This window comes from Argiope bruennichi, chromosome 10 (assembly GCF_947563725.1).
Source record: "Argiope bruennichi chromosome 10, qqArgBrue1.1, whole genome shotgun sequence".
NCBI classification, from domain to species: Eukaryota; Metazoa; Arthropoda; class Arachnida; order Araneae; family Araneidae; genus Argiope; species Argiope bruennichi.
The window spans coordinates 3690263-3707207 of NC_079160.1; the positions used below are offsets into that span (position 1 = coordinate 3690263).

Sequence of the window (16945 nt, forward strand, 5' to 3'; positions counted from 1 at the left end):
TGGGATCTGAGATCAGAAGAATGACTTTTGATGAAAATTTTCTGATAATGAGAAAACTGCTGAATCCAAGTTGCAATTCCTAACGGAAACATATAAGTGGAAAGTTTTAACATTTTCAAACTAAATTATTATTTTAGACCTATTGAGACCTTCATTTCTATCGTAACACTATTATGATGCACTACTACTGAAAAGAGATGTTCGTAAATTTCAAGATATTAGGGTGTAATATGAGCTTATAAATTCATTTTTTAATCCATATCTAAACTCCTTGAAGTTTTAAGCGCACTCAGGTAGGAACAAGGTGAAATCGTTCACAAGACACACATCAAGGAAAACAAATCATTAGTATAATAATAAATTTCATGTTGGATGTTGAAAAAAAAATCTATCCCTCTCAAGTTCCTCAGAAAAGTAAAAAGAAAGTTTTTAAAAGAAAAATAAACCTCAAATATACGGATTTGTAATCTATTTTCATAAACTTTTTTTTATCATTTTCATCATAAATGTAGAGCAGGCCTTTACGATGTGATAAAAATAATATATTTTGATTCGAGTTATTTCCCTCGTAATTTGAAATTGTTTTATGAAAAGAAAAAAAAAACATAAGAGGAAAACTTTAAAAAATGAAATTCAATTTTTAGAACCAACGCTAAAAATAGTATGATCAGAGCTGAAACAATTTTCATTTTTTAAAGTCCCGTGCAGTTTAATAACCCTATTTTGAACTCATTCTCAAAGATTTGAAATTTGCTTAGTACTTTGTTTGCGCCGTTTCACGCCACAAATTGCAGGCAATGTTTTTTTGGAATTCAGTTTTAGATAAAACAGCTGAGCCTTTTAACTGTCATTTATTTTATCTTTCAGCTTCTTACCTTATACTGAACGCTACTAAAATGACAGCAAGCAATTTTTTTAATCAATAAATACAATAGTCAGAAAGTTGATTAAGTTTAAATTCATAAATATGGAAAAATAAGACATTTGTAATATAGTTATCCTTCTTATTCTCAGCATAAATATATAGATATCATACTTTAAAATAAATTCTGATAACATTATTATTGCAATAATGATGGATAAATTGAGTGCTTTTGTGTGACGATTCTACAAGGCGAATGACCATATAAGCGAAGTAGGCAGCAGCTTCAAACCTACTCACATAGAGAATATTTTCTTTTGCGTGATTTTCAGTATATTTCTCGGTCTTACGTTTTCAGTTGCTTTAAGAGAGACGTATACTCGAACGCGTTTTAATTAAAATTAAACAATCTCTTAAAACTTCAAGTTTTAAAAAAATTATATTAACGCCCCGAATTAAGGCAACACTAGGGCTATTTTGTGGGTGGACCTCGTCATTTTGAACCGCAGTCATATGACGAGGATGACACCTGAGTTGCAACTTCTTCATGGGGCCTGCTCCTTCCTATTCTGATTCCACGAATAGAGAATAGTGTGTATATTACCTCATCAATTACCCTGTATATGAGTATGTTTAGTTCTTGCTTACATTGTAGCATATGTGCAGTGGTCGATCCCTTTTTCTATCAAGGTCTGCAAGTTATGAATGTAGATACATGATGCTTACAAAATAAAAGTATTCATTTATCTTCTACTAGTCCTTGGTTCAAGTTGAAAATATTCTCGTATCTAATTTCAGGAGTTCTGACACTCACTCGGTGTAGTGGCAATGCACAAGTAAAATAATGCTTTTTTTAAATATATGTATGATATTTAAACGGAAAAATGCTTTTATACCTATTTATACGCAAAATTCTATTTCGCATCAAATTTATTTTTGAATTAAAATGAGAATATCAACTGCACATTTGACAGTTTCTAATTCTTGTCAATGATTCGGTGAATCACAGATCTGCATCAAATGATTTTTAAAATCCATAAAACCCAAACTGGTCAGTAGCAATTCATGTCATCTTCCGCTGACATTTGTAACGCAGGATGGAGTTAAAATAGGGGCACCATTTTAATTTGTGTCGCTATCGTATAAGGAATCAGAACTTTCGTTTTGGTGTTTGGACGGGCTTTTTTTTGTACATACTTTTCGATTATTCGATTCATCGTCATGCGAATAAACAAGCATGAATAAATAGGAAGGTAAGCGGTTGAGATCTGCAATTTTTATTATTTTGTATTAATACTGACTCAATATATTGACCAAATTGGAAGTTATTGCTGATATTTTCTTTTATTATGCTTTATTTTATATTAAGTATTGCATTTTTTTGTTGTTAATGGATCACTATTTGTTTCAAACCGCCTTTAGTGGTCAGTTTTGATTTGAGCATTCATGAACAATGTGAGCAGAGAAGATCCTGTCACAAGGAAACGAAATTTCCAATGTTATTACTTATTTCATTCTAAAGTAAACTGCAAATAATTAAAAAAAAAATTTCTTAAGATTCTCTCAATGAACAGGATATTTTCTACTACAACTTTCATTAACTAAACTGCGACAATTAGTTCTGAGATAATGTTAACAGTACTAAACAATTCGTATTGGCGGGCATTTGTTCTATACATTCTTTTAAAAGTTTGATATAAAATTTAATTGGACAATGCGAATACCACTCGTTGGGAAATACATATATGTCTTTGCGTGCATGTCTAGTAAAATGAATAAAAAAATTTAAAAAATGAAAATTTTAAGAGATAAGTCACGTGATGGATATAATAGTAAACGCTATACGATTTAATGGTCATTTAACGATCAGTCACTAAAAATGAAAGTTTTGATGCCTAAAAACTCATGCTGGACCAAGAGAAATAAATCACAATAGCATTGAAAATTCACGCGGGTTAGAAGCAGAATAATTTGCATTAGAACTTGACCCAGAGGAAATGGTACTCCAAACTTTTTTTTCGTAGCTCTTATGAAAAGAGTTACCTAATAAAGGTAAGTTTGTGTGATTTAGACGCTTTTTCCTCAACCGATGGAAACGAAAATTTAACAATGAACTGCAATTGTTGTCACAAAATCACATACCAAACGTGATATATTTAAGTGATTCCGTTTTAGAGTTTACATGCTTGTGAAAGCACAGACCGACAGACGGTCTTTGTTGGATTTCGTTTAAAATTTGATAAGTATCTGCACTACAGATGCTAAGCCTATGCACCTAATTTTTAAATCAAATCAATGCCAAATAGACTACGAGGGGTCATAAAAAGCAAGAGTGGCCCAAAAAGATATTAACTTTTGAGTTTGCATTGTTTTTCTTAATTTATTGGGAGGTGTCCGAATACTTTTTTCAGCACGTGTTTGTACTTTATTTCTTTTATTTTTAATTATATTCAATAACTGCATTAATATGAGAGTTTTGTTTGAATTATTATGATTTGTATGTATTAAAATAGTATTTACTTCTTTGTTTTGATTTCATTTGCATATTTAAGTAAAATATTATGATAAAATCTGTGAACTTGTAGTGTTTTTGACAGACTGTACATAGTAAAAGTATATCCCGTTAACCTTTAGCCCGAATTCTACGTAAATCTAATCCTTATCGGAAAACAATGAAAAAGGCGAATATTTATGCCGTGTTAGATTAATTGCATCCAACGTTTTAAATAATGTGTGAACAGTTTGAAAGGTTACATGTTTGGTCGCCTATAGAAGCGTTGATTCTCTGCGTTACAAGTTAACCCTTTATCAGGAATACTAATTTTCATTTGTTAATAGTTTACTAATGAAATTAACTGAAAAATATATATCAGTAATAACCCATGAAGTGGGAATATGGTTCAGATTTATTATCGTCTGTTTCCTTTCTAAAATTCTTCCAAGTTGGGATAAGAAATCAAATAAATGCATTATGTAAAAAGTAAAATAACTGAGACTTAAACAACAAAATATAAAAATGTATTATCTTTAAAATGTTTATAACAATGTATATAAGGTGGCCGAAAAAACATTAAAAAACTTTAAGGATAATTCTCGTCATTTACATAAGGTCCACAAATGCAAGAGACGACAGCCACAGACAGTTCTTTGTCAGTAGAGTACATAAATATACTAGATGAAAATAAATATAGGAATAGGCCAGAATACATATTTGCAATGGCCCAAAATTTAGTTTAGGAATATAAAATCACAGTATAGTAGATGGAATGGCAAATGGAATGCAGTTTCAAAAGTGAATCTTTTTAGTATTTAAAGTTTGTGCTCAAAGGACTGAAACTAAGCACGCTTCGCATGTTATTCATGAAACGATATTATTGAGTAACTCTGACACTTTGTCATACATTTGATCTGATGTATTATTTTCCTTTACTTAAGTTTCCTTCAGCTGTCACCCTCGATTGTGTAACTCCTTATTCTATTTTAAAAATAAGTTGTGTTTAGTATGCCTGACCTACTCTTAAAATCAGTAAACAACATCTTGAAACATCCTGTATAAATAGGCAGTAATATCCCCCAAAAGACAGATATATTTATTAATCTATGTCACTTAATTTTGTTCCAACACCCGATGATCTTTTGAACGAGTGCCCTCTGCTATTTGAGCATTCGCAAGATTCATTTTGAATCGGCGTCAGCAACACAATACGGTCTAGGACATGGAGCAGGAATAGTTCAAGTTCATAATTAGATTGCACTAAAAATTCTAGGTGCAAGACGTGCGTTGCATCTGAGAGAGAGGGTCCTCCCGCTGGTTTGGCAGGATAAAACAAATCCCTGTCAGGTTCGTTGATTACGAGTAAAGCGACAAGATCCATTCTAAAATAGACCTCGTGTGACGGGGTTTCAGTAAACGAGAATTATCATGTAATTGTGAATTCACGTAACTTGCACTTAGCTGCACACCAAAAAATTTGGTTCTAAAATTCTGGAAATCAAAAAGAAAAAAAAATCAAAACAAATAATATTAACTCTCATAAAACTCTCATGCAGCAAGAGGTTTCAAATGTGAGGAGAAAAGAACAAATTCTATCGTCTAGAATGGGAGAAGATAGGGGTTTAGAACCAAATTTTTCAGAGTTTAGTTGAGTTGTTTTAGAAATTAGTAGAAAGTTAAGAGATGCAAGAAAAAGGCAAAGAAGAGGTGCAGACAGAAAAGGATTCAAAAAGCTTTTATTTAGTTGGCTATATAACTACAATAAAATAACCTATTTCAATCTGAACATCTTGCTACATGAGAGTTTACAAAACACATTTGTACTATTTTGCCAGCATGAAAAGAGATTTTACACCAAAAAGCATTTCATATAACAAATATGTTAAATTGTTAAGAATGACAAAGAAATATTATTCCTTTTAAAAACAAACGAAAACATTTCATTAAAAGCACCTGTAAATAAACTTAAAAATACACTTTTATTATTAATTCACTATAAGAAATACTTTCTTTCATTTCAATTTTTTCTTACCTATGAGTTTTTACTGTTCATAATTCAGCATTAAGCAACACTGCCCATCTTAATTTGTCAACTTTTAGAAAATAATCAGAAAAAAAGTGTGTGTGTTTTTTGCAATTAATAATGAGTAGATCTAACATCCTTTTGCACTTGGTATAAATATGAGACAGCAAGAAGATACAAGTATGTAAAAGTCAAAACTGTCCAACACATCAAAAAGCATGCAAAAAAATTCCTTCTTTCAAACCGGGGACAAATGAAATAAAAATATATAACATTTGCACATAGTATTATTTTAATAAATTTATGAGAGAATATATTAAAATCTTAGACATATTTTAATCCTGTTTTCTTTCTCATCGAATTTAGTTTCATAAAAGTGTTCACTATAAATTAAAATTTCATTTTTCAAATAATTTCATTACAATGAGTAAAATGAATGATTTATAGTTCACAACTACTTAGATAAAAATTATTTATTGCACATGACTATTTGACAAATCGTTTAAAACCATTTGGATAAAAATTATTTATTTCGCTCATTTTCATTACTAAATGATTTTTCATCTGAAGCTTCACAACAGAAATAGCATTTCTCTCATTGACATCTCTCTAAACTCAGGTTTCGAGAAAAATTACACACTGTCATAAATTATCCGTCTAAAACAGCAGATTAAGAAAGAGAACAATTATCCATAAAGTTCATCTATTTTAATCGCAAATGTTATCCATTCACATTGACTTTGAATAGCAAGTGCTTTTAAATACCAACAAAAGTATTCTGCAGCCAGGGGCATCTTATCCATTGGGCTAAACTGAGAGGCACCTAAATATTATTTTGCTGATTTTAATTTTGAACTAAAAAGTTTATTTGATAATGATTTAAAAACATTGAAAGTATAATTATGATTAAGGTTTGCATTTAGACGATTCGCAATGTAGCTAAGAAATGCATATAAATTCAAAAAAAAAATCCTTACAGAGGCAATCGATGACAGAATTCTAGATTATGCACACAATAAAAATTACCTACGTGATGAAGTAGGTTGCTGCATAAGATATAATTCTTCAGTCACTCAATAGAACACTATGTTGAAAAATATCTCCTTTTACATTACAATTAACAAAGTGTGGACCGATTATTTAATTTTTTAATAATTTAACTTATTAACAATTTATATATTATTTTCTCATCTGAATATATATATTGTTCACTTGAATAATGTTTTACTAGTATAAATTAAAGTGTACTTTTTGTATCAATTAAAATATTAAACAAGCTACTGAATTTTTGTATTAAGCAAATATCTAAAATAGAGTGGGTAATATATATTATCGAGTAGAATAAATATCTTTTTAAATAATGCAGCCGTTAAAATCATTCATATATGTCATCACAGGTGGAAGAAGATGAGATAAATTATCTTTTTTTCTTATTAGTCCTTATTTGTTTTATTATGCAGACATTTTTATTCAGAAAAGGCTGCCAAAATTCCTTGTTATGTTTCAGATTAGATGCCAAATAATGTTCGTGTGGGGTTCTCAGATTTGTTAAGATGGCTTTTGAGTGCAAATATAATTTAATGTCTAATTTTAAAAATTTAATGCATTTTTTTTTTAAAAAAAAGACCTACCTGAAATATATGGAAACTCAGAAAAACACAAATATTAATGTTATTGACAATTAAAATGTTTTTAAGAAATAAATCAAAGTAAAAATATTATTTTTACAAATATTGAATGATCTGGTAACTCAACGTCAGCTTCTTAATAATTTAATAACGATTCTTAGAAGAAAATAAGCTAACAAAACCTACTCTTATTTTGTACATTTCACAAACATTAATCACATTAAAGATTCACATCTTAACTACTTTCAATTCCTCTGAACTGGAAAATGAGCCTCTTTAATGATATCGCTTATAAAAGTTTTTAAACTTAACATTAATTAGCTAAAAAATTGCATAAACTATGTATATATTTTAACAAATGGTGCAGGAATCCAACAATAAACATTCTCTCTGGTTCCAATACAATCTTTTCAAATTAGCTGCTCAGTTTTAACCATCACAGCTCCATTTCTAACCAGACTACTAATTTTCCAAATGTTGAAACAAGATTAAACTATACAATTAACCTAGACATATACAATTGTAATTTAAGATCATAATTTTTTTTAAAACATAAAACAAGACCGTGTACATACTACTGGCAATTCCCTGTTCTTATTGGACATAAATATAACAAGTGAAGTTCTAATGATAAATACAGCATTTATGTATATGATATTCATACCTGTAAGTATGAAACATCTAATCGGAAGAATAATGTATTCCTCTCGGCTAACTTAATTTGTACTCTTTGATATCACACAATGACTGTATAATACAAATGCGACAAATGAAAATGCGATTGTGGCTCTAGCAGTGATGGATATTTTTTCTGGTTAGATGGCAGAGCCTACAGGAAGACATCTTAGAAAACAGTTAGAATCGGAGAGTTTTAAAGTGAATAACCGAGATGAAAAAGATGTTACATTCTATAGTAAATTTTTCTAAACAAGTTCGGCACGCAGTCCCCAATATTTCTTGGCAGATTATGTTCCTAGATTCAACATTTGTAGTCGAATGCATTGGAGACTGAGTATACGGCACATAATGTTCCGACAGAACGGTGATTTTAATCACGGAAATATGTCACAAACAGATCAATCACATTCAGATATTTGTGTAAAAATCACAGCACCTTAAAAAAAACTCATCTACGTGACATATGCTCATCGCCATACTCATTCGCCTGCAAATGTTGGACCAGTAACCCCATCAATATACAAAAACTGGAATACTACGCGCTGGAAAATTAATGTCACTTGCTTTGGCATTTTTGTTTCACTCCGCCTTTAGCCATTTAAAGCCAAATTTTACCTGATATTCTCAGCCATCTGCCAGAGAAAAATTTGAAATTTCTTCCTTGGGGATCAGGTACCGGTAGAACCCCAATGTACTTTCATTTGCACGCGCTTTATAAGAGAGTTAACAACTCTTATTAAGAACGATCAGAATTAAAGAATGATCAGAAATTCTAAACATTAAACATTTCATACATGAAAGAAAGTCTATACAAATGTAACTTCCATATTCAAAACAAAACATACCTTGAATTTCAAAAATAAAAATGAGATCCTAGTTGTATGCAATGTTTTACAAAAGAAAATTGAAAAATGACAGCAGCTTTCAAAAAGCCATTTGGCATTTTCTTTTAGTCTCTTTAAATATAACCACCTATTTTTATAATAGTATTTTTCTCTCAATTTAAAATGTAAACCTTAGTTGAAAAAGATAAAATCGCAAAGCTGTTTTTTAACATTTAAAAAAAAATTTGCATTCGATTTAATAAATAAATTTATTTGATTCATTTTTACTTCAATTATTAGCAAAGAATGTATTTTTAAGAATTTCATCTTTATATGGTGAGTTTGATCTAGTTTGCCAAATAAAAAAAAGTGATCGAAAAGTCACGTGTATAGTAAAAAAATCAAAGTAACCCTATCGTATCTACCCTTTACCGTTTGCAAAATTTGGTGGGTGAAGGGATTATACTACCGGTCAAGAAAAATCCTGATGCCCAAAGTTTCTGACATACGAAAAAAAAGAACATATTTCGAAATAGCAAGAACATTTCTGTAAGATGATACCGTTTTCATCAGGATAGATAGATTGAAAGCCAGCTGCAAATGCGGCAACCGTGGCAAGACATAAAATTCACAATATTTAATGTTGAATACCTGTCAGCACACGGTTGCCGCAGATATTCTCATGATGTGGTTCAATGTTCTGAATACCGGCCAACGTCTGAAAGATATCGTAACAATGTTGTTCGACATTTTGTGCTAATAGAGAATACAGCTAAAATATGCTCTTCCAGCAGCTCTTAAAAGAGCCTACAATAATCAATGTTTTAGCTAAGGTGAAATGCACCCTTTCGTCATCACTGAAGTCAGCAGTATTCAAAATAAGCATTCACTGTCCGTAAATAAAAGTATAAAAGATAAATGGAATGAATTCAAATAAGCCAGTTTTTAGAATATAAAGATGTCTATCATTTCGTTATCATTCCTATTGTGTTTACGATGTAATAAAAATGAGACTTATCTTATTTGGCTTAAAATATTTTTTCTTAAGCCTAATTAAAAAAGCAGACTTAAGGTGGACAGAAAATTAAAACAAAGACGGCAACCGCCTGTCTCAAGCTCCCCCCCCCCGACAAACGTCAGTTCCAGTAATGTATTGCAAACGCAAAAACTGAACACTGATATAAATTATTGCAGGTTCATTCGACAAATGGAATGGACAAGTTTTTGATATAATTTGACATATTGCAGCTACCTACTGTGATTAATATTAAAAGAATTTAACGACAATCCGGTTTTGCATTTGGCGTTTGTAGCTCGGTTTCAAATCCAAGTATCCTGATGAAAAAGTCGTCAAATTCTAGGATTTCTCACTGCTTTTTCAAGATATGTATTTATTTTAAGTGTAGATATGTCAGAAAATTTTAAGATATGATTATTTACCAATGAGTAGCATAATTACTTTATTCCCCATAACTTGTAATGGTTAGGGCGGCATTACCATAAGGTTTCACGATAGTTTCCACACAGGCTTTTCAATTGCTATCTTTTCTTCGGCAGATCAGGTCAAACTCACCCTGTATACTTTAATTCTTTAAATCTCTATTTTTTTCTAGCAATAGTATGGTGAAAAGAAAAATTTGAATTGGCATTCATTTAAAATAAAAAATTCTTTAAAAAAAAACTAAATAAAGTCAGTTGACTTCATTGATTAAAAATTGATTAACTATTCAAGTCACTTTTTTATAGTTTGGGAGAAGAATTTGAAAACTCTACTTTTTTATTATATCGAAAAATTTGGCGAAAAGGATTTTTTTAAGTATTAGACGTTGGCACTTGATTTGATTGTTAAATCACATTACGGAGTATTACAAAGTATTTATTAATATATCTTATAGATTCTGAATTCTGAATTACAAACAGTTCTAACTAGACGTGACAAGCAGTTTATTTTCCTCGACATTAGAAAGAGTTCAATTAATAATTTTTTGGTATAATGTAATATAACTTACTTGCGGTATCGTTTTATTTGCTTTAAGATCCTTACGTATTTTGAATGATATAAGCACGCTTTTTTCTATAAAACATAAAATTATTTATCCCCAAAGATTATAGTTTTAAGAAACATGCTCACTTCTATTTGAACGATCCATTTGTCATTAGTAAAATACTGGAGAGAGATGAATCATATCAATTCTTAACCCTCAGCTTGTCGCTGATTAAACTGAAGATGAGAGTACCTTCGACAAGCAGACGTTCGCCAGCCCTTTCAATGGCGCACTTGTCATCGCAGATAAGCATAAAATACGTGCTTCGCTAAAGAAACATTCCATTTCGGAATCTCGTTCCGCCATCGGAAGTCTGAGGACTTCCACATTTTGCTTGAAAAGATTCAACTATACGATAATGCAGTTTTATCAAATGAACACAAGGTTAAGTCAATAATCAAGGGGTAGAAAAGTTATGCAGTAATATGAAGATTCCCTTTCAAAATACACATGATGCACACGATAGAAAAAAGGAGGAAATGCAAGTTTTCTTCAAAAAAAAAAAAAAAAAAAGAATACCATTATTTGCAGGTACAGTACCAAAGTTTTAATATTACTTGCAGATATCGTAGCTCTGTCGCTGATTCAGGTATTTTGCTACATAAAACATCATGAAGTTCATTTTTTAATAAACTGATGGATTTAATTTTATAATACATTTTCAATTTGCTCATGTTAATGATTTGCTATAGGTGAATGTTTTTATTTTAACCATTTGGTGAAAATGTTTATGCATTTATTCACTTATTTATTATGACTCATGATTGCGCGGCGCCCACATTCGTATTATTTAAGCAGGCGGTAATGATTCATTGAAAGACATGAAACAAACAGGAATGTGAAATATACTTGCAAACCGCTAATATTAGTGTAATATTTTATAATTTTTAAATCTTGGAAATTTTATTTTGCTCTATAACTTGCAATTTCGTCTCCTGCAGATATGAATTCTGAGCTTTTAAAGAAGAATAAAAACTCAAAATCAAATTAAATGAGAAACTGAAAGAATAATTACTAATCCCAGCAAAACAGTTGAAAAATCTTACAATGTATCATAGCGTTAAATACAAAAAAAAAAAAAAAAGAATCCCACAGACTTGTAATGTGAATTTGATAACATCTCCCAGATAAAATTTAAATTCATAGGTCCAGCAGCTGCAAATAATATTTCACCGTGGGTATCAAAATAACTAGTTACTTGCAAGTACAATAAATAGCAAACATTTTCTTTTATTCTTTGGTACAGTCCCGAAAAGGGCCACTTTCTCTTTAAAAAAATCAGACAAAAAGAATCTGATATCAAATAAAAAATGGAACTATATACAAAAGGTTTGTATCTTTCATGCACCAAATTTCTCTCTCTGCAATACTTTTAGAAATCCTATGAACACTGACTTTCCACTCATGACAAAATATCTTTACCAAACTAAAAATAATTAGTTTAAAAAAGGATTAAATCAAATTAAAAACAGTAATGCAACACAATGATTTTATGGGGGTTTGAATGAATTACATATTGAAACAAATAATACTGAATGACAATAACATGAGGGATGAGAAAATATTTTTGAAATAACAACTTATCAGGTTGAGTAACAAATTTAATCCTTCAAGCCACTGAGCTGAAACATTTTACTTTCAAAGCTGTTAAGCAATTATTATTTTGGCAAGTAAACATGTCATCACTGAAGAAATTATTTCTCCAATATATGCAAAAGCATGGCTTAACTTCTCTGAAAGTGAGGATTTTCCAGCTTAGTAGCTTGAAAGGTCGATTCATTCAAGTATGGAGAACTCAGTGTCGATGTTTTTAATACATGGAGATCAAAGGAAGAAAATGATCTATTTTGTGGTATTGCATCCGGAATGTACGAATGACAATTAGATTTACATCATAGAAAAAACATCCAGTTTCGGCCAAAGAAATTGAACGGCCCTTGAAAACCACCTGGATTTGTTTTTAAAATGCTTTGGTTTTTTAGAAGGTTTAGATTCGTTTCCAGACGAAAGGTTTTTAGGAATTTCATTCTTATGCGTCACTCCAGGTTTTGTAGTGGAATTGTGATTCGCGTGCACTGTTGGCTCCTGACGGTTTTCAATAAATTCAGAATGGTTTACCTGAAGCCCAACTCGAATCTTTTTAGTCAAAGCCCCTTCCGGAAATATCGCTTGGACTTGAGGCACAACAGTAGAGCTGACCATTCCGCCTTCGGGACCAACTCCGTGCACTTCTTGGCGAATTCTTGTGATGATCGCAAAATACTGAGGAAAATCTGTTGTAAGGATTCGTGTAATTCTGTTGGTGTTCAAATCTTCAAGGGCACTCAGTTCTATGATACAAAAAGGGATAAAAAAAAAGTAAATTTAGAAAGGACTTAAAAAATTATTAATGAAGACGATTATTAATGATAATGTTCATAAGATGAATAGGTAAAATGATGATGTATATGTATTGCACACTCATCATATATCAGCAATTTCAAAAGGTATGGTGCAACTTTTTCCATAAACAAGTCAAGGCTACAGAAAAATGAATTTTGTTTAATTTTTCTTAATGGGGGACTTGGCAACCTTGGGTGAGGTGAAGGGGTACCTTAAACTAGATTTCCACTAGATTAAAACTCAGCAGCAGTTCGTACTTTGAACACAAAATATAAATACGGAATGTAAATAAACAACAAAAATGCTAGCCCGGTAGCTGGACATTGCTGCTAACAAAGTACTTCAAAAATGCATTTCACAACAAAATTGCGAAACATTTTTGAAGAATAACCAACATTCCTGATATTTCCGATTGTCTTCGACAAAATGTGATCAAAATTAAATAAAAAATATCCATTATTTACCTTAAAATTAGCTCATTTTCAAGAGCACAATAAAATATACACTACCTCTATAGCTGCGGATTGGAATTTCAGCCCCATCAGTTGTGGGGAAATACAAATAAAAAAACCCAATGTATTTCAAGAATGTGAAAAGCTTTCTTACTGAATATGCTTCAATCAAAAAATCTTGGATAACAAGAATAACTTTTGAAAACTAAACTCTCAAATTGCATGGACAAATGCACTCACAGAAACGAAAGATTCTCACACTTATTAATCAACACACAGTTCATACTTAAGAATTAAAGTTAAAAAATATGCCAGCGGAATTTTCCCCGCCAAATGCACAGGTAAATTTCAACTTAATCGGGGATTATCGGATCATTTAAAATTCACTATATCGAAACCGACTTCTAAAAATGTTCTTCTAAGTATAGAATCAGGAGCCAGGAAGCCGTGGTAGAAGCCATTCGTACGATTCTTCAGAATGGGAGAGAGTCGGAAGTAAGTGCATTTCAAGTTCTTTTGTAAAAGATGTCCTTCCAGAGGTCAGAGGTGATGATTTTGAGAATGAAAATTCTAGTGAAAGGGAAGAGTATCTTCCTATTTCAGATGACTTTGAATATTTAGATATAGGCTTTCTTATGTCAGAGATTCCACCTCTAAGTGGGCGTATAACTCAAGCAATGATCGGATAATAATGAACAACATAAAATCGACTCTGAGGCATAATGTAAGTGTTCCTTTCAAATAGAAAAGGCAAAAAAAAGAAAAAAAGTATGCAGAAATTTTTCTGTATTATTGTGAATACGATTTGCGATGTAGCTGATAAAAACAAGACGTAAAATAAAATAACCAATTTCTTAATAGCAAGTTAAAAAAACAAAAAAAAAAAAAAATGAATATCCAAATTACTGTGGAGTAAAAAATAAAACATATACAACTTAATTTAATTTTTGTTTCATAGACAGTGCTTTTTTTTTCTTTGTCATACCTCAATTGTCAACGCTTTCTCGCATATAGCATTGATTCCCTTTCGCTTTCTTGAATGGCGTTAACATATTCTATATAAACTGTATGTAACATATTCTGCAATGGCTATGAAATTTATTGTATCTGGAATGCTATCGCACATATGGAGTTAATCTGACCCCAAATCCGAAGTAAAAAATGCCACCTCTTCTTTTTACTGTGGCTTCACTCTAATGCCTAATTTCTAAATCATTCACGAAGGTGCATAAGTTTTCAAAAATTTCTTGCATCATAACGGAAGAGAGACAATGGAATTAAAAACACCACCCATGCGTTTATAGAGATTCGAATCACGTATAAGAAGAAGAAAAAAGCAACGTCTTAAATTATGTATGGTCGAATTCATTTTGGATATGGTTTGTGTTAAAATATATTCACCTTCTCCTTCAAAACTTTCATTCAGCACTTCTTGAACGGCTTCCTCCGAAGCCTCCAACACATGCTCACGCCAGCTTTCTCCTGTGTCGCTCCTCAAGATCGTAATTTCTCTTTCTTTACCCCTTGTGGAGGCAAAATGAGGTACTTCGATGATGACTGGTCTGAAGGGAAAAGAGACAATTATATTAAAATCTTAAAAAATGCGTACATTAGATTCCCAACTATCTGGCGAGATATAGTGGAAGAACAAATGAATAACAAAAAAACAAAAAAAAAATACTTGTTTAGTCCGGAATTTTATAAATTATCTCTTGTTACTCAATACATGTCATTATAATCATTTTTATACCTCATCTTGTTTATATATCCCGATCTCTTAAATGGGCTATTACATTATAAATGTTTCTTATGTGTTAGACAAACAAATGCTCAATTAAAAAAAATATTTTATTGAATGCTTATTATAAGTTTATTGTGGTAGAAAGGCGTATAAGAATAAAATATATTGTACAGATTTAAAGATAAAATTGATAATGTTTAATTCTATCATCTGAAAGTATAAAATCTCTTCATTGATAAATAAATGCATTAATGTAAAAAAAAAAAAAAGATCTGAGATGAAAAAATCAAAACTTACGGTTTTTAGATTTTTATAAATTTTATTTTAGATGATTGTTTCTTCATTTCTACTTTGCAATATCCTTCCACTTAAGCAAATAATATAAACCTTTCTCACAACCTCTTATTAAATTTTATACAGAGAGTTCATAAAAATCTTCACTACTCCTCTTTAAAAAATGTTATTTAGCTATAGTAAAATGCATATGTGCAAAACAATAAAACCTTTTAATACATCATCTAGTTGCAAAATTTTGATATATATATATATGTGTGTGAAATGTTATGAAATCGATTAAAAATTTCAGGGGATAAAACATTAAAAATTACAAAATTTAAATTTTTATACGGACTCCGTACAAAAAAATTCCTAGTGAGTAAAATGTACCCCATTCTCTAATAAGGTCATGTACAAAATTTCAGAAAATTCTCATTCGTGAAGACTCTAAAAGATATGTTAAAACATAGTTGGAGAAGGATCAATCACAAATTAAAATGCAAATGTTTACAGCTTCAATGCAGATGACGCGACGCAGGAATGCATCATAAGAAAATTAAATATGCTTCATATGTTTAGTTCTAAATGCAAATTTTAAAATCTATTCTTCCTGAAAAATACTTTAAAATTTTAAATCACGAATAACAAAATATAACTTAAAAATAGCACCGTCAGTGAACTTTTAAAAAATCTTATGTAATTTTTCATTTAAGTAATCTTTCCTTTATTATTTCTACACATTTTTAATTCCTTTGAACCAATAAATAGTAAAATTATTATTTATTTATTCAATCATTACTTTCTTTGTTAATTTGTGTACTATCCCTAAAACACGAACATCCGATATGATTTTTCTTCTTTGCGAACTCATATCCAGACATCGAAAGGTGGTTCATCGAAAGACATCATTTCCAGACATCGAAAAGTCAGCATTTATGTAGTTTCATATCTTTGAGACATTTTGTGATAAAATGCTGAAATTTCGTACATGATATTAGAGAATGCGGCACATTTTACTCATTGGGAATTTTTTTTTGTACGGTGTCCGTATAAGAATTTAAATTTTGTAATTTTTAATGTTTTATCCCCTGAAAACTTCAATTGATTTCATGGCAATTTGCACCTTTTTTTCACACAAATTTGTAATCTACAAATTTGTAATCTAATTTGTATGTCTATGATCAATATTTCATGAATAAATGCAGCGGACAATGTTTTTAAGGCACTCTGTATAAGTCAAAAGTCAATACAAAAAAATGCAAAACATCTTCGATTCAGCACAAAAAGAAATTTTACGCAGATAAGTGTTAAGAAGAAAACACATGAAATACTAATTCGTTTTACCGCTTTTTGTACACATTTTTGTAGATATTTTTCATTGCCTCAACTCCAGCATGTTATGTTTTGTAGCAAGTGGAAAATATTTACAGCAGGAGCTTTAAGTCAGCCTAATAAATAACGGTTAGCATAAGAAAAGTAAGTTACTTTATTCTTTTATCTTTCACTGGATTCGAAATAAAACTGATAGTGTTCAAATTCT

At 30.6% G+C, this 16945-nt stretch overlaps 1 protein-coding gene across 18 annotated transcripts in view; it reads right to left on the reverse strand.

Annotated features, from left to right (window-relative positions):
• The window catches only part of LOC129989335 (ankyrin-2-like), a 284123-nt gene that overhangs the window by 79220 nt on the left and 187958 nt on the right, over window positions 1-16945 (reverse strand). For all 18 annotated transcript variants that reach the window (XM_056097811.1, XM_056097812.1, XM_056097809.1 and 15 more), the window contains 2 exons: window positions 14790-14950; window positions 12673-12884 (listed from right to left, as the gene is read on the reverse strand). In XM_056097811.1, coding sequence (XP_055953786.1) covers window positions 12673-12884; window positions 14790-14950 — 373 coding nt within the window. The remainder of the gene's footprint in view (window positions 1-12672; window positions 12885-14789; window positions 14951-16945) is intronic.